Consider the following 18,603-nt stretch of genomic DNA (forward strand, 5'->3'; position numbering starts at 1 on the left):
AAGGATCACAGCACAGTAGTATGTTTGTCAGTCACCCACACAGCTGTCTTGACAATGCTTGCTAACATCTGAAATTTTGAAACCTGCACATCTCTTTTGACTATCCCTCTCTCTTATTTTCATTTTGCAGCGCTGCAGTGCCGCCTCATTACTGTTTTTCTGTCTCTGTTTATTGCGTTATTTTGATGAATATTTATCATAAAGGAATCCCTTTTTATGTCAGTTATGGGATTGTGTAATAATATTGACACACTGTGAAGCCTCATGCCGTTAAAACAAGCTGTCTCCATCACGTAACTCGTGTAACACAAGAATCTTTTCTAAAAAGAATGAATGTTATTTCAAATCTCGATTGCATGTACAACTCTGAAGCTGAACTAGCAACTTGTTTTCACAGTGTATCTTTTTGACATCGGCCTCCTATCTTCCGCTGCTTGCATGCTGCTACGCCATGGCCCAAACCTACAGCCAATCTGCCATCTTGCTACTTGTCAAAGCTTGGCCTTTCACCTCATTCTAACGCCAACATCGCCATGTCAGGCCCTGCCGCCGCTGTGCCAGTCACATGCCACCTGAGTAGTTTTGTAAGTTCTGTTACATTAGACGGATCTGCTATAACATATCCATTCTTTTGTGCTTTACTTTGCCATGTAGATGTGACGTACTTTTCATAATAGAGATTTCCATGAAGCATTATAGAATTGTAAAACATCCAAAAGTGTATGTATGAGATAGAAAAGTTCGACATAGACGAATGATCAATTGAAAAATGTGAACCTGAAATTTGATGCAATAACCACATACTTAGGGGTATACTTATGGTCCCCCTAAAATGTCTGTGTTGTTAATCTGTTTTAAGACGTACATAGGTGGAAGTGCATCTGCTGATATAGTATATATATAAACCCTAACTATATAGTATATAGTTACTTTTTACTGGAATGTGAAGCAGAGTTGATGATACTGTGAATTATATCTTATATCATAGGTGAGTTGTGTATTCAATCAATTCATTAGCTAACAGTATTCTAGTCTTGTCTTCTGAGTCTGGTTGGCAGTGAAAGCAACAGGTTGCTTAGTTTCTTCTCCCCTCAGCCAGAGACGAAACAACCATTTAGTTGTCAACTATTAAATTAATCGCCAGCTAATTTGATTAGCATTTAATCATTTTAGGGTTTTTTTTTTTTTTTGGAAAAAAAATTCTCTAATTCCAGCATCTTAAATCTCTGGATTGTAGACAAAACCACTTGAGGATGTCAACTTGTGCTTGGGAAACACTGATCGACCATTTTCACTATTTCTGACCTTTTATAGACCAAACCGCTAATCATCGAGGAAAAAAACGACAGATTAATTGTCAATGAAAATAGTTGTTAGGTGCAGCCCTAAACTCAGGTATACGGCTACAGTGGCTAGTGCCCATGTTTTCAACATGCTTATGAGCAAACATGTTAATGGCATTTTTAGGCCATTACTTTGACTAACATAACCCACTTTGTAACAATGTCAACTTAAAAATTGCCAAGTGAAACTTTTTAATTAGTGCCTGGATTGATTCTCCTCCTTATTTGCAAGGCAGTCAGAATTGAGTATTTACACAAGCCTACACAGGTTGTAGTTAATTCTTATGTGTCAATATAAAGAACCACTGCAACAGCCATTCTTCATATTCTGCCTATCTAAAAGACAACTTTTTTTATTTGTTTGTTTATGATTTTTCTATATTGTCTTTTTTTCTCCTTCTCCCTCCCTTTTTCTCAGGCCAGACAACTGCAGAATAAAGAGAAGGAACTAGCCAGCATATCCAGCTTCTACAAAGAGCAACTAGAAATACTGGAAAAAAAGGTAAGGACCATTTTCTTTCTAATAAAGATGTATGACATTAAAAGGACATAGCCAGATCCCATCGGATTAATAAACACATTTCCTCACATGTCCATTAGTTGCATTGCATTAACTGATGATGTTTGATCAAAATCTTTTTTTCCTTCGGTGGTTTTTTGGTGAGAGTTTAGAGAGGGAGATTCTAGCACTTTCAGCACTTATTTTGACATTTATAACAGGAGACCTCACTAACGAGATAAAAAAAATATCCCGTAGGCTTTTACTGAAAAGAAATCTTCTCACATCAGGAATATCAAAACAAGTCTTAAAGTGACATATTACTCACTCTCCTTAGAGAGTAAAATCTTGCTGAGACACAAGACACTCTTCCCTGCCTTGGAAATGTCAAGCCCACATACCAATGTCAAAATGTAAATGTAAATGAATTGAAAGTTTGAGCAGACAGATGAGAGTCACGACTCACTGTTGATGGACCAGCACTCAGGAGAGGTTTCACAGCGTTTTCTCTCTCGGAGCGCTTCAGTTGTCTAATCAAATGTACTGTGCTTTTCTCATCACTATGTCCTTTTGCCAGCAACCCTGTGGTCTTTTCAAAAATGGAAAAAAAATAAAAGTGGTTTGTTTGGTGCTTTTAAGAAATTATGACCCGTGTTCCCGCCATTTAAGCACTAATGTGTATTTGATATTTTGCACCCTGAAAAAGCCACAAGCACAGTGGTTTGATAAATGTTGCCTACATAGAGAGTAAACTTTGATAAAAGAATTTGTGAGAAGCAAGGTTGGTAGTGCCTGGTGTATGATTTTAGGGCAGGAAAAAGATGGCTTTATGCTTTTAGGGATGGACAGAGGCTAGAGGAAAGGACAAGAGGCATGAGAGTAAAATTACAGAGTGCAAGTGAAGTAAAGAAACGAAGGTGACTATGAGAAAAACACAAGATGAGACTGAGAGGCAGACTGTAGAATTATGAACAAACTGGCATACAAGCACCTCACAGCTGGATGCCTCCACGTAGTCACGTTGCACTTACAGTTTACATCCATGTCTGTGAAATTATGGATGCTTAAGCACTTTCCTTAATCAATTATTGATAAAATTAATCAACTAATTAATTTATTAGCTTATTTCAAACAATACCAAATGTGTTTTTTCCTCAATCAGAGCTTACAGCAACACATTGATATACTTAAACAACACTGCATAGCCTATCAATTGATCCATTAAATTTCACGTTTGATTAATTCTTCACAACTGAATAATCGATTATCAATTAATTGTTATTATCCCTAGTTATGACGTTGAGTAATGGCCAGAAAAGTGTTTTTGCTGAAGATTACGATGTTACACTGAAGATGACCTTTGACCTTTTTGGATATAGATTGTCATAAACTCATCATTTTATCATAATAGACGTGTGGGGAAATTTTGTCAAAATGACATAGGAATTCTTGAGTTACTGGCAAAAGCATGTTTTTGTGAGGTAACAGTGACCTTCCACCAAATTCTAACCAGTTCATTCTTGAGCCTAAGTGGGCGTTGTGCCAAATTTGCAGAATCTCCCTCAAGGTGTTTCTGAGAATGAGATCGCTTCAAGGTCACAGTAACCTTTTGACCTTTGATCGCCAAATTCTTATCAGTTCATTGCTGAGTCCAAGTGAACATTTATGCCAAATTTTGAGAAATTATCTCAAGGTTTTTTTAAGTCATTGCGTTCACGAGAATGGGATGTACAGGTGTACAGACGGTGCGGAGGCACAAAAATGTAGGATGGAGGGAAAAGATGGCGCAAATATTTTCATTTTTATTAAGGACACACTGAAAACAGCAAAACATTAAGTCAATGAAAGGTGAATATTTACAGGTAGAGACACATACACACTCACACCCTTCCCTCCCATGGCCCGTCTCTTGTTTGTCCTCTCACACCAACAACTCCACCTCCAGTATTCTCTAGACTCTCTTTGGGACTTGACTCCCCCTCCACCCCTCTCCCTGCCCCTCCCTCCGTCCTACAGGGCCCATCAGGCAGACGGGGGACCTTATCTAGTCCCTGGCACTCGCCTCCTTTAGGCCTCTGAGAAAACCTTTTACATATCCAAGTTAAATGGAAGGGTCCCTGCACACCGTGCGGCAAGCAGCACACACTGCAATGCTTGACGTAAGAGACTGATTGGCAGAAGAGTGGAGGATGCTCTATCTTTCTCCGCTCGCCAGCGCAGTCACTTTTTCTATCGCTTTTTTCACCCCTCACTTGCTTGCCGCTGACCTGCATGCGGATGAGGGAGTGAGAAAGAGGGGGACTGAGAGCAAGAGATAAAGAGGCTATATGGACTGTGCATTAAACAGTCTATCCTGAGCCAGTGCCCTGAGCTGGCGTCCATCTCCCTCCTTCTCTTCCTTCATTTTCCAATCTAGCACCCCATTCATCCAGGCCTCCTTTCATGCTCCCTTTCCTTTTACCCTGCCTATTTTTCTTTCCATTCACACTCTCATACCTTTGGCAAATACCAGTTGGGCTGAAATAAATGGCCACTTAAAAGTTGAATTGTGACTGTCACAGGTCATATACATAAATGCAAAACACAATTTGAAACAGCAATATGTCTCACTTTTCACATAAATTATAATCCATGTGAAGACTGCTTTACATCGCTCTGTCAGGGCCTCCCTCACATCAGTATTTGATCCTGTTAATGCAAGGCACAGTTGTAGAGGTGTTCAATGCCATCGTCTACGTGTGAGTATCGGTCTCAGAGGAATAATCTCAGAGGACTGTTAAGTTTCCTGTACAAAAAACACGCACATGCAGGCGCTCATGTTCATGTGTTGGTGATCTGAGGCAGAGATTTAAGCTATAAGAGCAGCTGGATAAGAAGGAGAATCTACTGGTAATTGGTGTGTGATCTTCCCCTGAATCAACATTTTACTCTGGCTCAACAGCAGCCCCTTCTAACAGGCTAATAACTGCACATGTACGTGTGTGTTGTTGATTACCAGTATGAAAACACACTCTGGTGTCCAGTTTGCCTGAGAGATAAAAGATGATAACAGACTATTGTGTTTGTCTAAAGGCTGTGGATGCTGTTAGTCCACCACTGATACAAATGAGAAGACAGCCTGTGTGCGTGTGTGTGTGAGTGTGTGTTTATTGTGACAGGCATGTGTGTATGCTGTCACCTCAGAAGTAATTGTGATAGAGTGGCCAATCCACTGCACAACTTCGCATTTCCCCTCTTCCACACATTTAAAGACATCCCAAAACTGACCCCCTTCTTCAAGCATACCAGTACATCCTCCACTTCTCCTCTCTCCCAATCCTCTCCTCTCTCTCGTTTATTTGTGGATGCCTCCCTAATCTCTTCCCAGTGTACAGGTGGAGTATATCTGTCTCCCTGTGGCAACATACCCTGTGACTCTGTAAACAAGTCTCAGTTTAAAATTCACCTCTTTTAATCCCCCTCCACCCCCCCCACCCCTGTCGACTGCTGCCTCCGAAATAAAAAAGAAAAAAAATTAATCCGCCTTCGTCCAAGCGTGGAGCGTGAAACAACCCCTCCCTCAAAATCCTGACATCAGCCCATCTCAATCCACAGCTGCTGGAGGGTGTTCAGACGAGTGTGCATGCAAGGATCATCTGAACACAAGCATTCACATACAAACACAGATTTAGTCACACACCTGCATGTATGCAAGCTTACACACACACACACGTAGCACACATGCAGCAACACTAATCCCCTCCATGAGTCTTTCCAACACCCCCAAAACCTTGCTTTCCCCCCATTGAGGGTTATCATCCCCCCTTTCTGTCTCTCCACATTGGGCTTTTGTCCCCATGGGTGCAAATGACTGGGAAGAGCTCAGAGTGTGTGTGCCAGTGATAGTGCTGCCACTTCTCCGCTGTCATGAGAGCTGAGCTGGGGCTGTTGCTCTGGGTCTGTTCTGTCAACAGACACACACACACACACACAAACATGTTCAAACACACAAAAATGGCACACAGCCTTGAGGTCCCCCAACATTTCGACTGGATAAGCTGTACCTGTCAGTCCAAACACAACAGTCACACTTATTGTGTCCTCAATTTCGCCATGTTTCCCAGCTCTAGTTGTATCAGTAACTTCTGATGCAGCATCCCTCCCATAACCATCAAACTATTTATATACTGTATACTATCTATAAATCTTAATTTTTCAATAACTGTCTTTGAAAAAAATTTTTTGTCAAGTACCTCTTGAACAGCTCAAAACATTTTTAGAAGAAAAAACAGAGATACAAAGGCACAATGAAATGAGGTAAATCCCATTTAAACATTCTTTGTAATACTAACGGTATGTTCTTATTTTGGTTTCACTTTCTCTTTCACTTCTTCCTGTTTTCAGCTGTATTGTTGCGTGAATAGTGCATTCATTTTCTTGATATTTGTCTGTCATTCAATTTTGAAATTGTCTTCTCGGTCATGATGATGAAACATGGAAGTAATTGTTGTTATAATTATTTGCGGATTTATGTATGACTGATGAATTAAAAAAATGTTGTTTTTTTATGAAAAAATACCCTAAAGTACCCTTAGGGGTAGACGTACCCTCATTTGAGAAACGCTGCTCTAGCTAACTCAAAACTACAAAGGGGGGGAGCAAGAAATGGAAAAAAGGAAAAGATCCCTCTCTGGCTTTGCACCATGCTAACATGGCAAAATGTGTTTATTCCAAATGGGGGGCATTATATCAATTACTGCCTGACCCCACCTGGTGCTCAAGATAGAGCCTTTTTAGGATGCACCAATCATCAATGAGAAGTTCACTTTACCTTTAAACTGTCTGCTAGCTCCTTGTCTTCCTGGTGCCCTACTCTCTATGTCCTGCATAATCCGAGGCACCCATGGGTTTAAGCCCCTGTGGGGCCTCCTTTTTTTATCTAGGCTCCAACACTGAATGTCCCGCAAGGCAACTACAGACTTTCAAGTTTAAGCTCAGCTTTCCTCAGTTGAGTGTACCCACTGAGCCCTTGACCTGAGGTTAAAGGCTAAGACGCTAACATGTGGCTAACTTCTTACCACATATTCCCAGGGAGCCAGACAAAGTATTAGCTATCTCTTCTTTAACAAGAAGTGAGACTTACTGTCTCTTTAATGTCCACGAATCCAGGGCTTGGCTTCCAGAACTTTCAAATTAAGGTAATGTTTAGTGCTTAGTAGATTATTGAACCACATGAGCAGGCATTCTGAAGTCTGGAACTGTCATTCATTTCAAAGGTACACGATGCTGGGATGACGTATGCTTCTCGTCTTTGTAGCTGCAGTTGAGGTGAGGCATCTGCAGTATTTAAACCTTGTGTGTATATTAGCAAAGGGGAGACTTAGCAGCGAGAGTATAATCCTGTCCTGGAAAATCCAATATAACACCGGAAAACATAACTGGCAGGGATAAAGTCTTATACCTAGGGATGTTTAGTGTCCCCACATTGTGAATTACAGTGACAGCAAAAACGGGTGTTTTGTGTTTTGCTTTTAGCCACTTTCCAAGCTATTCAGAACTTGTAGGCAGAGTTAAGCAAAGGGATGTTTTTTTTTTCCTGTTCCAAAGCCATCAAAAAAAACCTATGAACATGGCACAATATCTTGATGATCTCATCAAAGTTATATATGTTTTCATAAATCAACTTATAGAAATAACTCAGAATTTGGCATATTTCTGCAATCAACTGCAGCAGTTTCCATGATGACTGAAATTGAAATTTACTGGGTGGATACTTAAACATTACTGATAGAGTTTGGGGAAAAACAACTTCTACTCCTACATACAAGACTTACGACTTATATTTTACTGTCTTCTCTTTAAAGAACGTAGGAAGGAAAGAAAAGGATTGAGGGGCAGATTATTGCATTGTAGTGAATAGTAGCAGATAGGATTAAGGAAAAAGATGGCTATGACATTACTTGAGTCGTTTCCAACACCAGACTTTCAAATCAGGAGAAGCATGTCTGCAGATCAGCGTGAAATAATGAGATATGAAAATGACTAGGGGGCACTGGAGGAGTAGAGGGCTAGGGATTGTGGAGGAGGTTTGTGTTTGATCCCATCTCCTTCCCTGCTCAGTCACTTCAATTATCTTCCTCTCCTATCACCCCATCTATTGGGAATATAGGGAATGATTAAGTAAAAGCGTGAGCACTGCGGTTATTGGTTTAAAATGGTGATTACTGCCAGGGTGGCGAGAAAGATTTGCTTTGTGTTGGGGGCATTCCAGGCAAACTGTATTTCATGTGATTTGACACAAAGCCTGTAACATGGTCATTCATCTTATGGGGCTGATGATTTGAAACCTTTTCTCAACACCGGGGCTGGAAATACTGCACACTTTAACATTTTCTTAAACTACTTATGCTTGTGACATCTTTCTAGTCAGCGCAGCTCATAACCACAATTCCGTGTAGTTAACACTGTGACCACTGATTACTCCAGTAGAGGTGTGCTGTATATGACCTTGCCCTCTAGGTACGGACTCCACCTGTGTAGGAATTGCTGTTCAAATGCCACTGTTTCTTACATGAAATAAAGCATTATGAAGTACCAACAGGCAATCAGCATTCAGATTTGTAAGCAGCGCTGTAAAATTCAAAGGTCTCTAATTTAACAAATGTGACATTTAAGATGGTGTTTTATGCATTTTGCCTATCATCATTGGCCTATTACAGCTTGAACTGAAGCCAAGAAATAACAAATTAAATACTTCTCACTATGGTAATGTTATGCAGATAATCCATGTTTTTAAAGAGCTATTATGCCCATTTTCAGGTTCATACTTTTGGGTTTCTGCTAGAACATGTTTAGTGGTCATAAAACGCAGAAGACCTCATACTGTCTGTGATGGAACTGTATTCACCCTCTGTCTGAAGTGCTCAGTTTTAGCACCTGCCCCCTCCCGCAAAAAGCCTAGTCTGCTCTGATTGGTCAGCTTTTTCAGTTTTTCTGTATAAATTGATGTGAAAAACTCCTGTACTCTTGTTCAATCTTCATTTTGACGAATAATAAATAAACTTAATGAGACACAGTTGATCTTAGATGAACATACAAATTTAACGACAACACAAATCAGATTTGAGAAGCTCTTGGTACAGCATGTACATGGACAAAGACATACCAAACACTTTAATAAATGGAACAATGATTCACACTCGTTAAGTGTATTTCACATAACTTAGAGATGCGTCAAAATTGGATTCTAAACATCATCAAAGTCTTGATCTTACAGTATCTTAACCTTCAAACACTCTGGAGCCTTCTCATATGTATACATGCAAACAGTGAAGGACTCTGATGCTAAAAATGTCTAAACCATGACCATGGATGAATCATACATACATTTCCAATACTTAAATAATTTTCGATGACACTGGTGTCTCTGATCCGTCATTGCAGCCAAAGGAAAAAACTGAGAATAGAGGCACTTTCTCCTGTGAAAAATCACCAGTAAAAGCTTCTTAACACAACGTGACACGTTCCAGCAGGAATATGTTTCAGAATTGGGAAGAAATTAACAACATTGGCAGCAAAGATCTCATATTTGGCAGACGTTAGCATGTAGCAATATGAGGAAATGTAAAGTATTTGTAATGTTAACACTTGCAGAAACATGCCAGGAGTGGATAACCATATAAAGAAATCCATCTCAAGCTGACTTCACCTTGTCTTGAAAGTAGAAAAAAAGTTTGAAACAGTGTATTCAGAACAGGTTTTTGATCACAGGGATTACTTTTACTTGTATTTACCTCATTATTTGAAATTTAAGCCACATATGCACACACAACACAGTAACATTTTATATGACAGAAAATAAGGAAAGGAGTAATTAGTACCCATTAAATTCTAATTCATGCGACTCGATTTGAGAACTTAGTCAGTCTTGTTTTTCCTGTTTTGAAATAACGTAATGTTCTTAAAGCCATCATTAGAAGCAGCATATGCCTGAGCCGTCTGCCAGGTGTTCACAATGTAAAGGGAAACTCCTTCAGAGCTGCAAAATACGACTGAATCGTTCTCAACTTTCTTTCTCTCTTTGTCTCTCTGCCTCCAGAACCTTGACAACTACAAGCAGGCAGCTGAACAGTACAACGAGGCAGCTACTAAAGCTGAGGCCCACATCAGGTAAATACTGTGAATTACTTTGCAACACCATTTTCAGTGGAATGAACCATTCAGTATTCTCATTACATCGTTGCTCCTTACTGCCTCAGTATTGTTATATTTTTACGAGCCTATCATAGGCTAATGCAGTGTGCTGAATGCACCTGTAAATAATCTATTAGTTGAGGGTGGGATTTTTATCTTTCTCTGGGCTAACCCTGCATATCAAAATTTAAGGCAGACATCATATGCAGAGTTAAAAAAAAAAGAGAGAGAGCTCTGACTACTGGGCTGTCCGCACAGCAGTTGTCAGAGAGCAGATGTGGGCAGAGACCTGTGTGAAGAGTGTGAAGGCTGGTTGAATGTTAGTATGATGTAAATGTGAATCGCACGCCTCCTGTCTCTGCCTGACAGTCTAAAAATTAATTTCCACACATGCAGAAGTGATAATTTACTATTATCACTTCTCATCTCCCATATAATAGTATTGTGACAAATGATTGTATTTACATATCAGGGCTCTCCATTTACACAAATATTGAGTTAAATATTTCTGACATCTGTCGCAGCTCAGTGTATAAATACCTGAGAATATCTTTTTAAAAGGGATGGTTTAGATTATTTGAAGTGGGGTTGTATGAGGTACTTGTAAGGTATTTGTACTTGTACGAGAAGCAGGCAGGTGTAAGCGATATGCTATTTTGGACAGGAGCAGCAGAAAAAACTGTATTTTAGCCACCTAAAAAAATCAGTATCAGTGTATGCTGTATGTAAAATATTTTCACCACTTTCCCATCAGGCAGCTCGTTCTGACGAGGAACTGAAGCAGCCATCCATGCAGTCTTCAAAGCCACCAGACTCCTTTGAGAAAAACAGTAATTTTACCTTGCTCGTCTATTGCCTCCTTTGATAGTTAAGTCGATTTGTGTTATTGTGTGACTTTGGCGTTTAAAAATGTTAGTGCAGATTCATTTAAGACACAATAACATAAACTAATCAATCACGGCAGTGGAAACTTCCATGTTCTGCAAGGTAAAATTATTTTTTTTTTCTCTAAGGAGGCTGGTGTCTTTGAAGAGAGCAAAATAATGTTTTCAGTTTCCTGTCAGAGGTCTCTCTGTGTCAATGTTCAGCTGTGACAATATTCCCAATATAGCGTTAACTTAAACTGATATTGATTTTTTTAGGTGAGACTTTTTCAAGGTGGCAACAATACATTTTGCTGCTGTCCCCGTCCCCAGCAGTACATTGCTTAGCTTCCATGGTGGCACACCTGCCTGTCGCTCCAAACTGGTGCCATGGCACCTGACATCTACTGTTTGTAATAAACTGTCTATACCTATCTATAAGCTCCCCATACAACCTCATTTCAATAAGTCCAAACTATCCCTTTGAACTTAAGATTTTGATAAACTAAAACAGGTATTTAAAACAGTGTGATAACCATGGTTTTAAGTTTAATTATGTCATTTGGGCATGCATTTTATAACAAAACAATATCTGGAAAATGCTGCAATAATTATGAGGCAGTTCTTTTGTCTGTTAGGTGGCCTTTCAAAGTATGTTAATTGTCCACTAAGTGCATGTTTAACACATGAATGGAGCTATAATAGCCTAATGTATAATGCACATGAATCATTAACAGGTGCTGCTTATTTTGTCTTTATTTGTTATTTCTGTTAAGACTACTTTCTTTCTCTTTTCTTGCTTTATTTGCAAATTAGACGTGGAAAAGAAAATGGTGAAATATATGATTATCACCAACTTGTTTTTATTCCATTGCATTATCTACTCGGAGAGACAACTTGAAGTGTGTGAATCTTTTTAGCTTGTATGTTGTATGCATTCTTGTTTGTGAATGGGCGCTACATTTCATGTATACATTTTTACAAAAATACATTCTTGTGGCATATTGGCACTCATCTGTTGTCCATCATCTGTATGAGAATTTTTACATTAACATCCTCGCTTAAAAAAAAGAAAAATTATTATTTTTTTAAAAATACAGTGGGTTAGAATTAGGGGTTAGCATGCACCTCAGTTTTATCATTTACCATTATATAATCATTTGTCTTGAAGCCACTACTAGTCTAATTATCCCAGCAATAAATGATGAACAACTTGGCTCCATTCTGCTTGTAGGAAAACAGAAACAGCAGGATTTCACAAGAAGCAGGGGTTCTCCTCTGAAATGGCAGAGCTCAGACCTCACCTCCTGTCAAAAAGCATGTCAGATTCATTCAACACTGAACCGCCGCCTCACTGCCAGAGCATGTGGGTCTTGCCAATTTACGCCCCACTGTAACACCCATTCTTACCCCCTTTTGGAAATACAGAGAGAGCCCTGTGAATCCAATTTAGTCAGAAAGCCATTCATTTTCCCTTTTCCCACTTGCATGGCAATGATTATCGCAAAACTGATGAAAGACGGCTAATTAATTCAGATCTCTTTTTTTCATCCGCTTTTCTCATGCACTCATTCCTCACCTTTTAGTTGGCAGTAACAAATGAATCCTTTTTGTTTTTACCCTAAACCCTATGTCTTACTATTCACCATTAAAACCTAAAATTAAGTTAAAATGAAACAAAACCTTTAAAATTAAAATATACATTAGGAGCCAGCTGTTTGTTTGCTGTCAGCTGAGTTAGTCTCATGAGATGCAGAGGGAACACAATAAACAGAACTGAAAAATCTCCCTACTGAACATTCATAATTTCATATTGGACATATTAGTAAGTTTTTGCAATAATAATTTAATAGCAAAATGATAAATTCTAATAGATAAAATAAGTTGTTATTTTCTTTATCCATTTTCTTACAGTGTGAACTATATATATATAAGCCATATAGTTAATTAGTCTGAGACTTTTCATTGGATAATGAAGGTAGAGTCAATTTCAAGTCATTAAAGTGTTTGTTGATGTTGTAGTGACACAGAGGCGTAACTGAATTCTCTGCAAACTTTATGCAATATCATTAATATCCAAATTTATCTGCCTTTTCCTTTTAAGGTGGGAAATGAAAGAAAGTCAGTTTACAACTTTACAGCATTAGTTTGTTACTCTGAGTGCAAGTTAAGGTGCTGTACCATGAAAAAAACATCTTTCTGTCCAAAGACTTTAGTTGGTGTCATACCTCTCTCTATTATTTAAAATGGTCAAAAATATGGATATCTAAAAGTAACTGCATGAATCTCATTTTTAAGTCAGTAGTGTAGTGTAGTGGCAGGCAGTCTTTCCTGGAAACAGCAGGAGGAAAAAAGAGATGCTTGGTCTTTTTGCTAGCTGTGCACTGTATGATGGGCAGTGACCTCATCCACCACACTGCCATCCTCTTGCACCTGCTCCATTGAATTTAACAGCATACAATTCAAGTCCAAAATTTTGTCCTAATGATTACATTAGCAGGGATTTGCTATTGTCCATCGCTGCATGGAAGAGGTTAGAAGATCAGTTCTGCATGAGTTTGCCGAAAGACTATTTTGTCCTGCCACAATGTGTTGCTCATTATTTTATTTTATTTTTTCAGTGTGCGCGCACACAAACTTTCACTCCCCTTTTCCCTTTTCTATCTCTGCCACACATACAGGCACACTTTGTATTCAGGCAGCCACGTGCTCGTCATGTTCTGTCAGCATTTGGGCAACGTTTCATTGTTCCGTGGTCACGCTGTCATTTCACACTACACTGACCACCCAGTAATTATTCTATTTACCCACTGCTGAAGGGAGGGGGGTCGTGGGGGCTGCAGCACAGTCCAACATGTTATGTAGCTACAGTATCTTTTTCCTCCGTCTTTGTCTCTGGCTCCTGTTTTGCCCATGAATTTCCCTCTTATTGTGTCATTTTCCTAATTCTGCTTGTTATTTCGCTGCCCATGGTTGTAACTATGTCACCTTTATGCATTTTAGTCAGGTTTTTTTTTTAGAATTTATATCTGCCTATGTCTCTGTGATTTTATTGGGTATGACAGAGAAGAAGAGGTAGAGTCTTCCTCTGGATAGTTTTGATTGTATTGGCTAGACTGTTGCACCTGACCAGAATAGGTAAACAAACAGTATATCATTTCTACCAATATTGGTCTGTCTAAAAGATCGACTTTGATGACATTTTGAAGTAGTGTTGGATCATGGGTGTGTTGTTATCTTCATTGTTTAACAACCATACAGAAACATTTCTATAGCTATGCTAACAAATATCATCGCAGCTTAAAATCTAGCAGAGATGACTTACACAGAAATCATGTTCAGTGATTAAAGTCATCTCATGAAATAGTTGCAAAAAGTGCTAACTTATCATGAGCGTTAGATGAGCCGACTACCCGTCCACTGTACAGCTACTGTAGCTGCTAGATGGCAAATTCAATTGTTGGGAAGCCCAGCGCCTTTAACCATAGTTGGCTTTGGTGGTGTCTATTTTTTCATATCATCACAGCTTCATGGAATTTCACCGTAGTATACAGTTTATGATGGTATCAGTGTGCAGCACGAACACACACACTCAAATAAATGCACACCTCCTCCTGCCCAGGTAGTGCTGACCAGCGACTTCACTACGCTTAGCGGGCTCTTGTTAGTCGTTTGGTTAGTCAGCATTTCTGGTTTGTTGCATTTGTCTCCGGGTTAGGTGTGAAGATAAAATATTCCTTGCCGTCTCTCTCTTGTTGTTAGCATGAAGCGGGTCGTTTTTTACAGGCTGGGTACTGTCTTGTTTTCCTCACCACTCACAGTCAGCTTAGCTGCCTGTTGCACCACACTGACCTCCGTTGGCATGAGAATTACACAGCATGCAAAACATCCTTATTACAGCCTCTCCAATGCGATATTATTAAAAAGATGAGGGTCTGTATTTTTGGGGGTATCAAAATCATACGTCAGGATTTCTTAATACCCTAATATACTGTAATACTGTGGTACCGCCCAAAGAAGTCCCTAGATAGCACTAACTAACTAACTGAGTGAGGCAGCAGTCAACCAGCGGCTCCTGTGTTCTGCGAAGTATAATTACAGTTTCTGTTTAAGAAGTCTGTTGGTTCTTGGGTAAAGAGGATAGGACACCATTGACAGGTGATTCAATTAAATGTGCCTTTTCTTGAATGAAATTACAGATTTCGTTGGGTTTGAACATTGTAGAAACGTATGAATTTATTTGGGATAATGTAAGGTATGTTACATAGGTCTAGTTGTGTTTTGACATTTTAATGAGGAAATGAATCAAATTGCTAAAATGAAAGGAGTAGAAGACTTTCAGCCCCCTCAATGCTCCTGTAACTGTAGAGAGACAAATTAAGAGTGATTTGCTGAAAAAAGAAATACATGCATTTTAAGAAGAGAAGCAGTCGATATTTTTTGAAGTTCAGACTCAACCATAGCACATTATTCAGTGGTGGAGAAGTTGATTTGAGTTTTCAGAACTGACGGAAGATGTTGGTTGATGGCTTTTCTGCATGGAGTGGTTAAGGTCAAGTGGAGGAAGAAGATGTGACTGAGTAACACTGACCAAAGGCAGTTTTGGAAAAGAAGGGTTAGCTGTGGCATCATGCTGGAAACCTTCTGATGTGCAAGACTCAACAATATAAGTACAAAGGTGCAGATCGTTTTATGGGCTGTTTACCAGCACCAGGGTTTCAAATTTGATAAAAGTGGTGAGCTGGTGGAGGAAGTAATCCGATATGGTGAAACAGAAATTAGGTACAAAGCTGTTGCTTATTTATAAGCGATGCCACCATTACAGGTCCCTTTAAGTCTTTTTCATTTGTTTTTTGGCAGTCATTGTAGTCCCACTTTGGCTGCTATTTCTGAGCTGTGATTTCAGAACCAGCCCCACATAGTTTGAGTGCAGAAGTTTAAGCTAAAAGCTGGCTCTCACACCTGAGGAGGGCACTTTGTTGATTGCAGGGCAACAAGATGGAAGCCTCCGGGGTTATGGCCTCTCTTTTCCTACAGTGGACAGGTCACACTCTCTGAAACATTATCCTCATGTGGGGACATAGTGAGTGGTGAAATGTTATCTAGTGCCACTTGGCTTGCCTCCCTATATAGGGCATTTTAGAGAAGTTCATCCATTAGCCTTGCCTTAGGGTATCAGGCTACCCATATTCCATAAAAATACCTCACCTAAGAGACCCACAACATTGCAGCTTAGCTTACTTTAAGATCTAAAAATCCATTAATCCTCTTAGAAAAAACCTTGTTACCCTCAAAGTGTTAGCAAAGACAGAACATAAATGAACCTTAGGTGGATGTCTGTGTGAGGATTCACCATGAAGTAACTGCTGACAGTTTGTGGTTAAAAGCCTTCTTTCATGTGGGTTTGTTATATCTACTTTATTCCGTATGTGTGTCTATTCTTGTGTGTATGTGGGTAGCGTGTCCAATTAGTGAAACAGACAGGTAGCTAACTGTAAGGATCTCTGTGCCCCACAAGGTAGTAGACTGCTAGTCATTACTAGAGACAAGACCTGTCTGCGCTCTGGTCCAACAAAAATTTACCATTAAGACAGAAAGCTGCAGTTACTTAGACACTCTGCCTCTGTTACTGCCCCAGTGTGCTTCTCTTTGACTGCCTCTATACAGAGTCTATATATAAAGTAACACACACACACACAAACGCAACGGCTCAAGAATAACAGACAGGTTAGATTTGGTCTGTGCAGTTACAGTTGATATGGGGGAGGATGAACAAATGAAGATTCACGTTTTTTATTTTCACTGCTGCATTAAACAACAGATTTTCATAACTTTATCAAACATCACCATTGTTATGTTGATGTGGACAGTTGTGTATGCAACAATCAGAAGAACATTTGGCTGCTGTTAGCATACAAACTAGTGGTCTTCACAGGTCCGTTAGGTTTTTAAAAGCCCTTTGTCATGCACATATGCTGGCTTGGCTTGACTCGGTTTGAAGGTGTGTCTTTAAAGGGATGGTTCAGATCTTTTGAGTGGGGTTGTATGAGGTACTTATCCATAGTCAGTGTATTACACACAGTAGATGACAGTCGGCACACTCTTCAGAACAGAGAAGCAGGCAGCTGTACTGTCATGGAGGCTAAGCCATGTACTGCTGTGGGGTCAGCAATAAAATGTATTTTAGCCACCCAAAATCATTACACCTAAAGTGTACACTATATTGAGAATATTTTCATCACATTACTTTGTCCCCAGACAGCAATTTCTGACAGGGAACTGAAGCCGTTACATAGCTCTCTCCATTGCCAAACTCCATTCAGAAAACAAATTATTGAACATCACTTAGAACAGGAGCTTCTGACCGACAGCTGCCTCGATCAGTTCGTTTGTGTGTGTATTTGACTTTGGCATTTAGTTCGGCTTCACTAAAGTCTCACTATAACACATGTTGAGATGTAATACTTTATAAGCCAGTGTGACATGCCTCACGTCGTATGTAAAACTGTGTCCTCCATGGGAGCCAAAGTAGGGATTCATAGTAGTAAATCATGTGTTCAGGTATTGCATTACTTATTGTGTTGTAATGATTTGAAGGCTACAGTGTGTTTTTTTTTCCAAAAGAAAAGTTCTGTAAAGAGAAGAACCTTACAAATTAAATGACACAAAAGTGGAATTGAAATAGTTGATGATAAAAAAAGGCTAGTGATGGATGGTGATAGCAGCGAAACGCTCCAGAGAGCATGTCTCACCCCACATCACCCGCAGCTCGAGTTGAGTCGTCCAACCGCAGGGTCTCCTGATTGAAAAGTTATCAGCGATGAGATGTCACACACAAACACACGTGCACATGCGCCCCCTTATCTTGTTCCCGCATGTCACCTGTTTTAATGAAACACTCTCCTTATCCCCTCCCATCTCTCTCTCCCTATATTTCCACAAAGTGAGTTTGGTGGGGATCAATCAGCCAGGCTAACAGAGTGCGAATTGTTCTTCTATATTCCTATCTCCTCTCAGCACTTCAGCTGTCAGCGTACGAAGATACGGGCGGAGTTCTGTCTGTCTTCAGTTTGTGGCTTGTAGTTGTTTTTGATTGCTATTCCCATTTGAGACATAGACTCTGTAAGTGTTTTGGTGGATTTAATATTAAATTTAGAGAAGTTTTTGGGGTGTTGTCATACAATGAGATTATGATCAAGTGATTATTATGACTACCTTGATAATCATGGTTTCTAAATGATGTCAGTCCTCAGACAGACCTTCGCAGGTTTGACGAACTAAATCTGTAGTTTTGATTTTATGTGATTCTGATAATTTTGCGATTTGATATGTAATGTGGATGTTATCCCTGTGGTGGTATCATAAAAGCTTTACAAAGCCCCTAACAATACAAAATGCATGCTCTGACTGTCATTCCTTTTGATCTCTCTCCAGCCATGATATCTTTGATCCTCTCCTCTCCCCCTCCATGCAGTGTAATATTAAAAACCAAAAGTACAATGCCATGGCTGCAGCTTTAAAAAAACCAAATCATACATTAATAACCGCTCACACACACACACACACACACACAAACACCAACTAAGACACAGAGAGAATAATAAAATGCTACGCCTTTACGATTTTTCCTTTTTTGTCTTATTACTTTATTCCCTAATGTCATGCTTCGCAGTGGCGCAGAACTTGAGCTCTCTTCATGAAAACCACACGCTGCCAAGGTGAGACA

The 18,603-nt window shown here is 39.6% G+C and overlaps 1 protein-coding gene across 2 annotated transcripts in view; it reads left to right on the plus strand.

Moving 5' to 3' along the window:
• The window catches only part of chchd6b (coiled-coil-helix-coiled-coil-helix domain containing 6b), a 63,315-nt gene that overhangs the window by 21,892 nt on the left and 22,820 nt on the right, over nt 1–18,603 (plus strand). For both annotated transcript variants that reach the window (XM_088085765.1, XM_042501514.2), the window contains 2 exons: nt 1,762–1,845; nt 9,920–9,990. In XM_088085765.1, the coding sequence (XP_087941891.1) occupies nt 1,762–1,845; nt 9,920–9,990 (155 nt within the window). The remainder of the gene's footprint in view (nt 1–1,761; nt 1,846–9,919; nt 9,991–18,603) is intronic.

This window comes from Plectropomus leopardus, chromosome 2 (genome assembly GCF_026936395.1).
Source record: "Plectropomus leopardus strain MGB_pleo_1.0 chromosome 2, ASM2693639v1, whole genome shotgun sequence".
In the NCBI taxonomy this organism is placed as follows: domain Eukaryota; kingdom Metazoa; phylum Chordata; class Actinopteri; order Perciformes; family Serranidae; genus Plectropomus; species Plectropomus leopardus.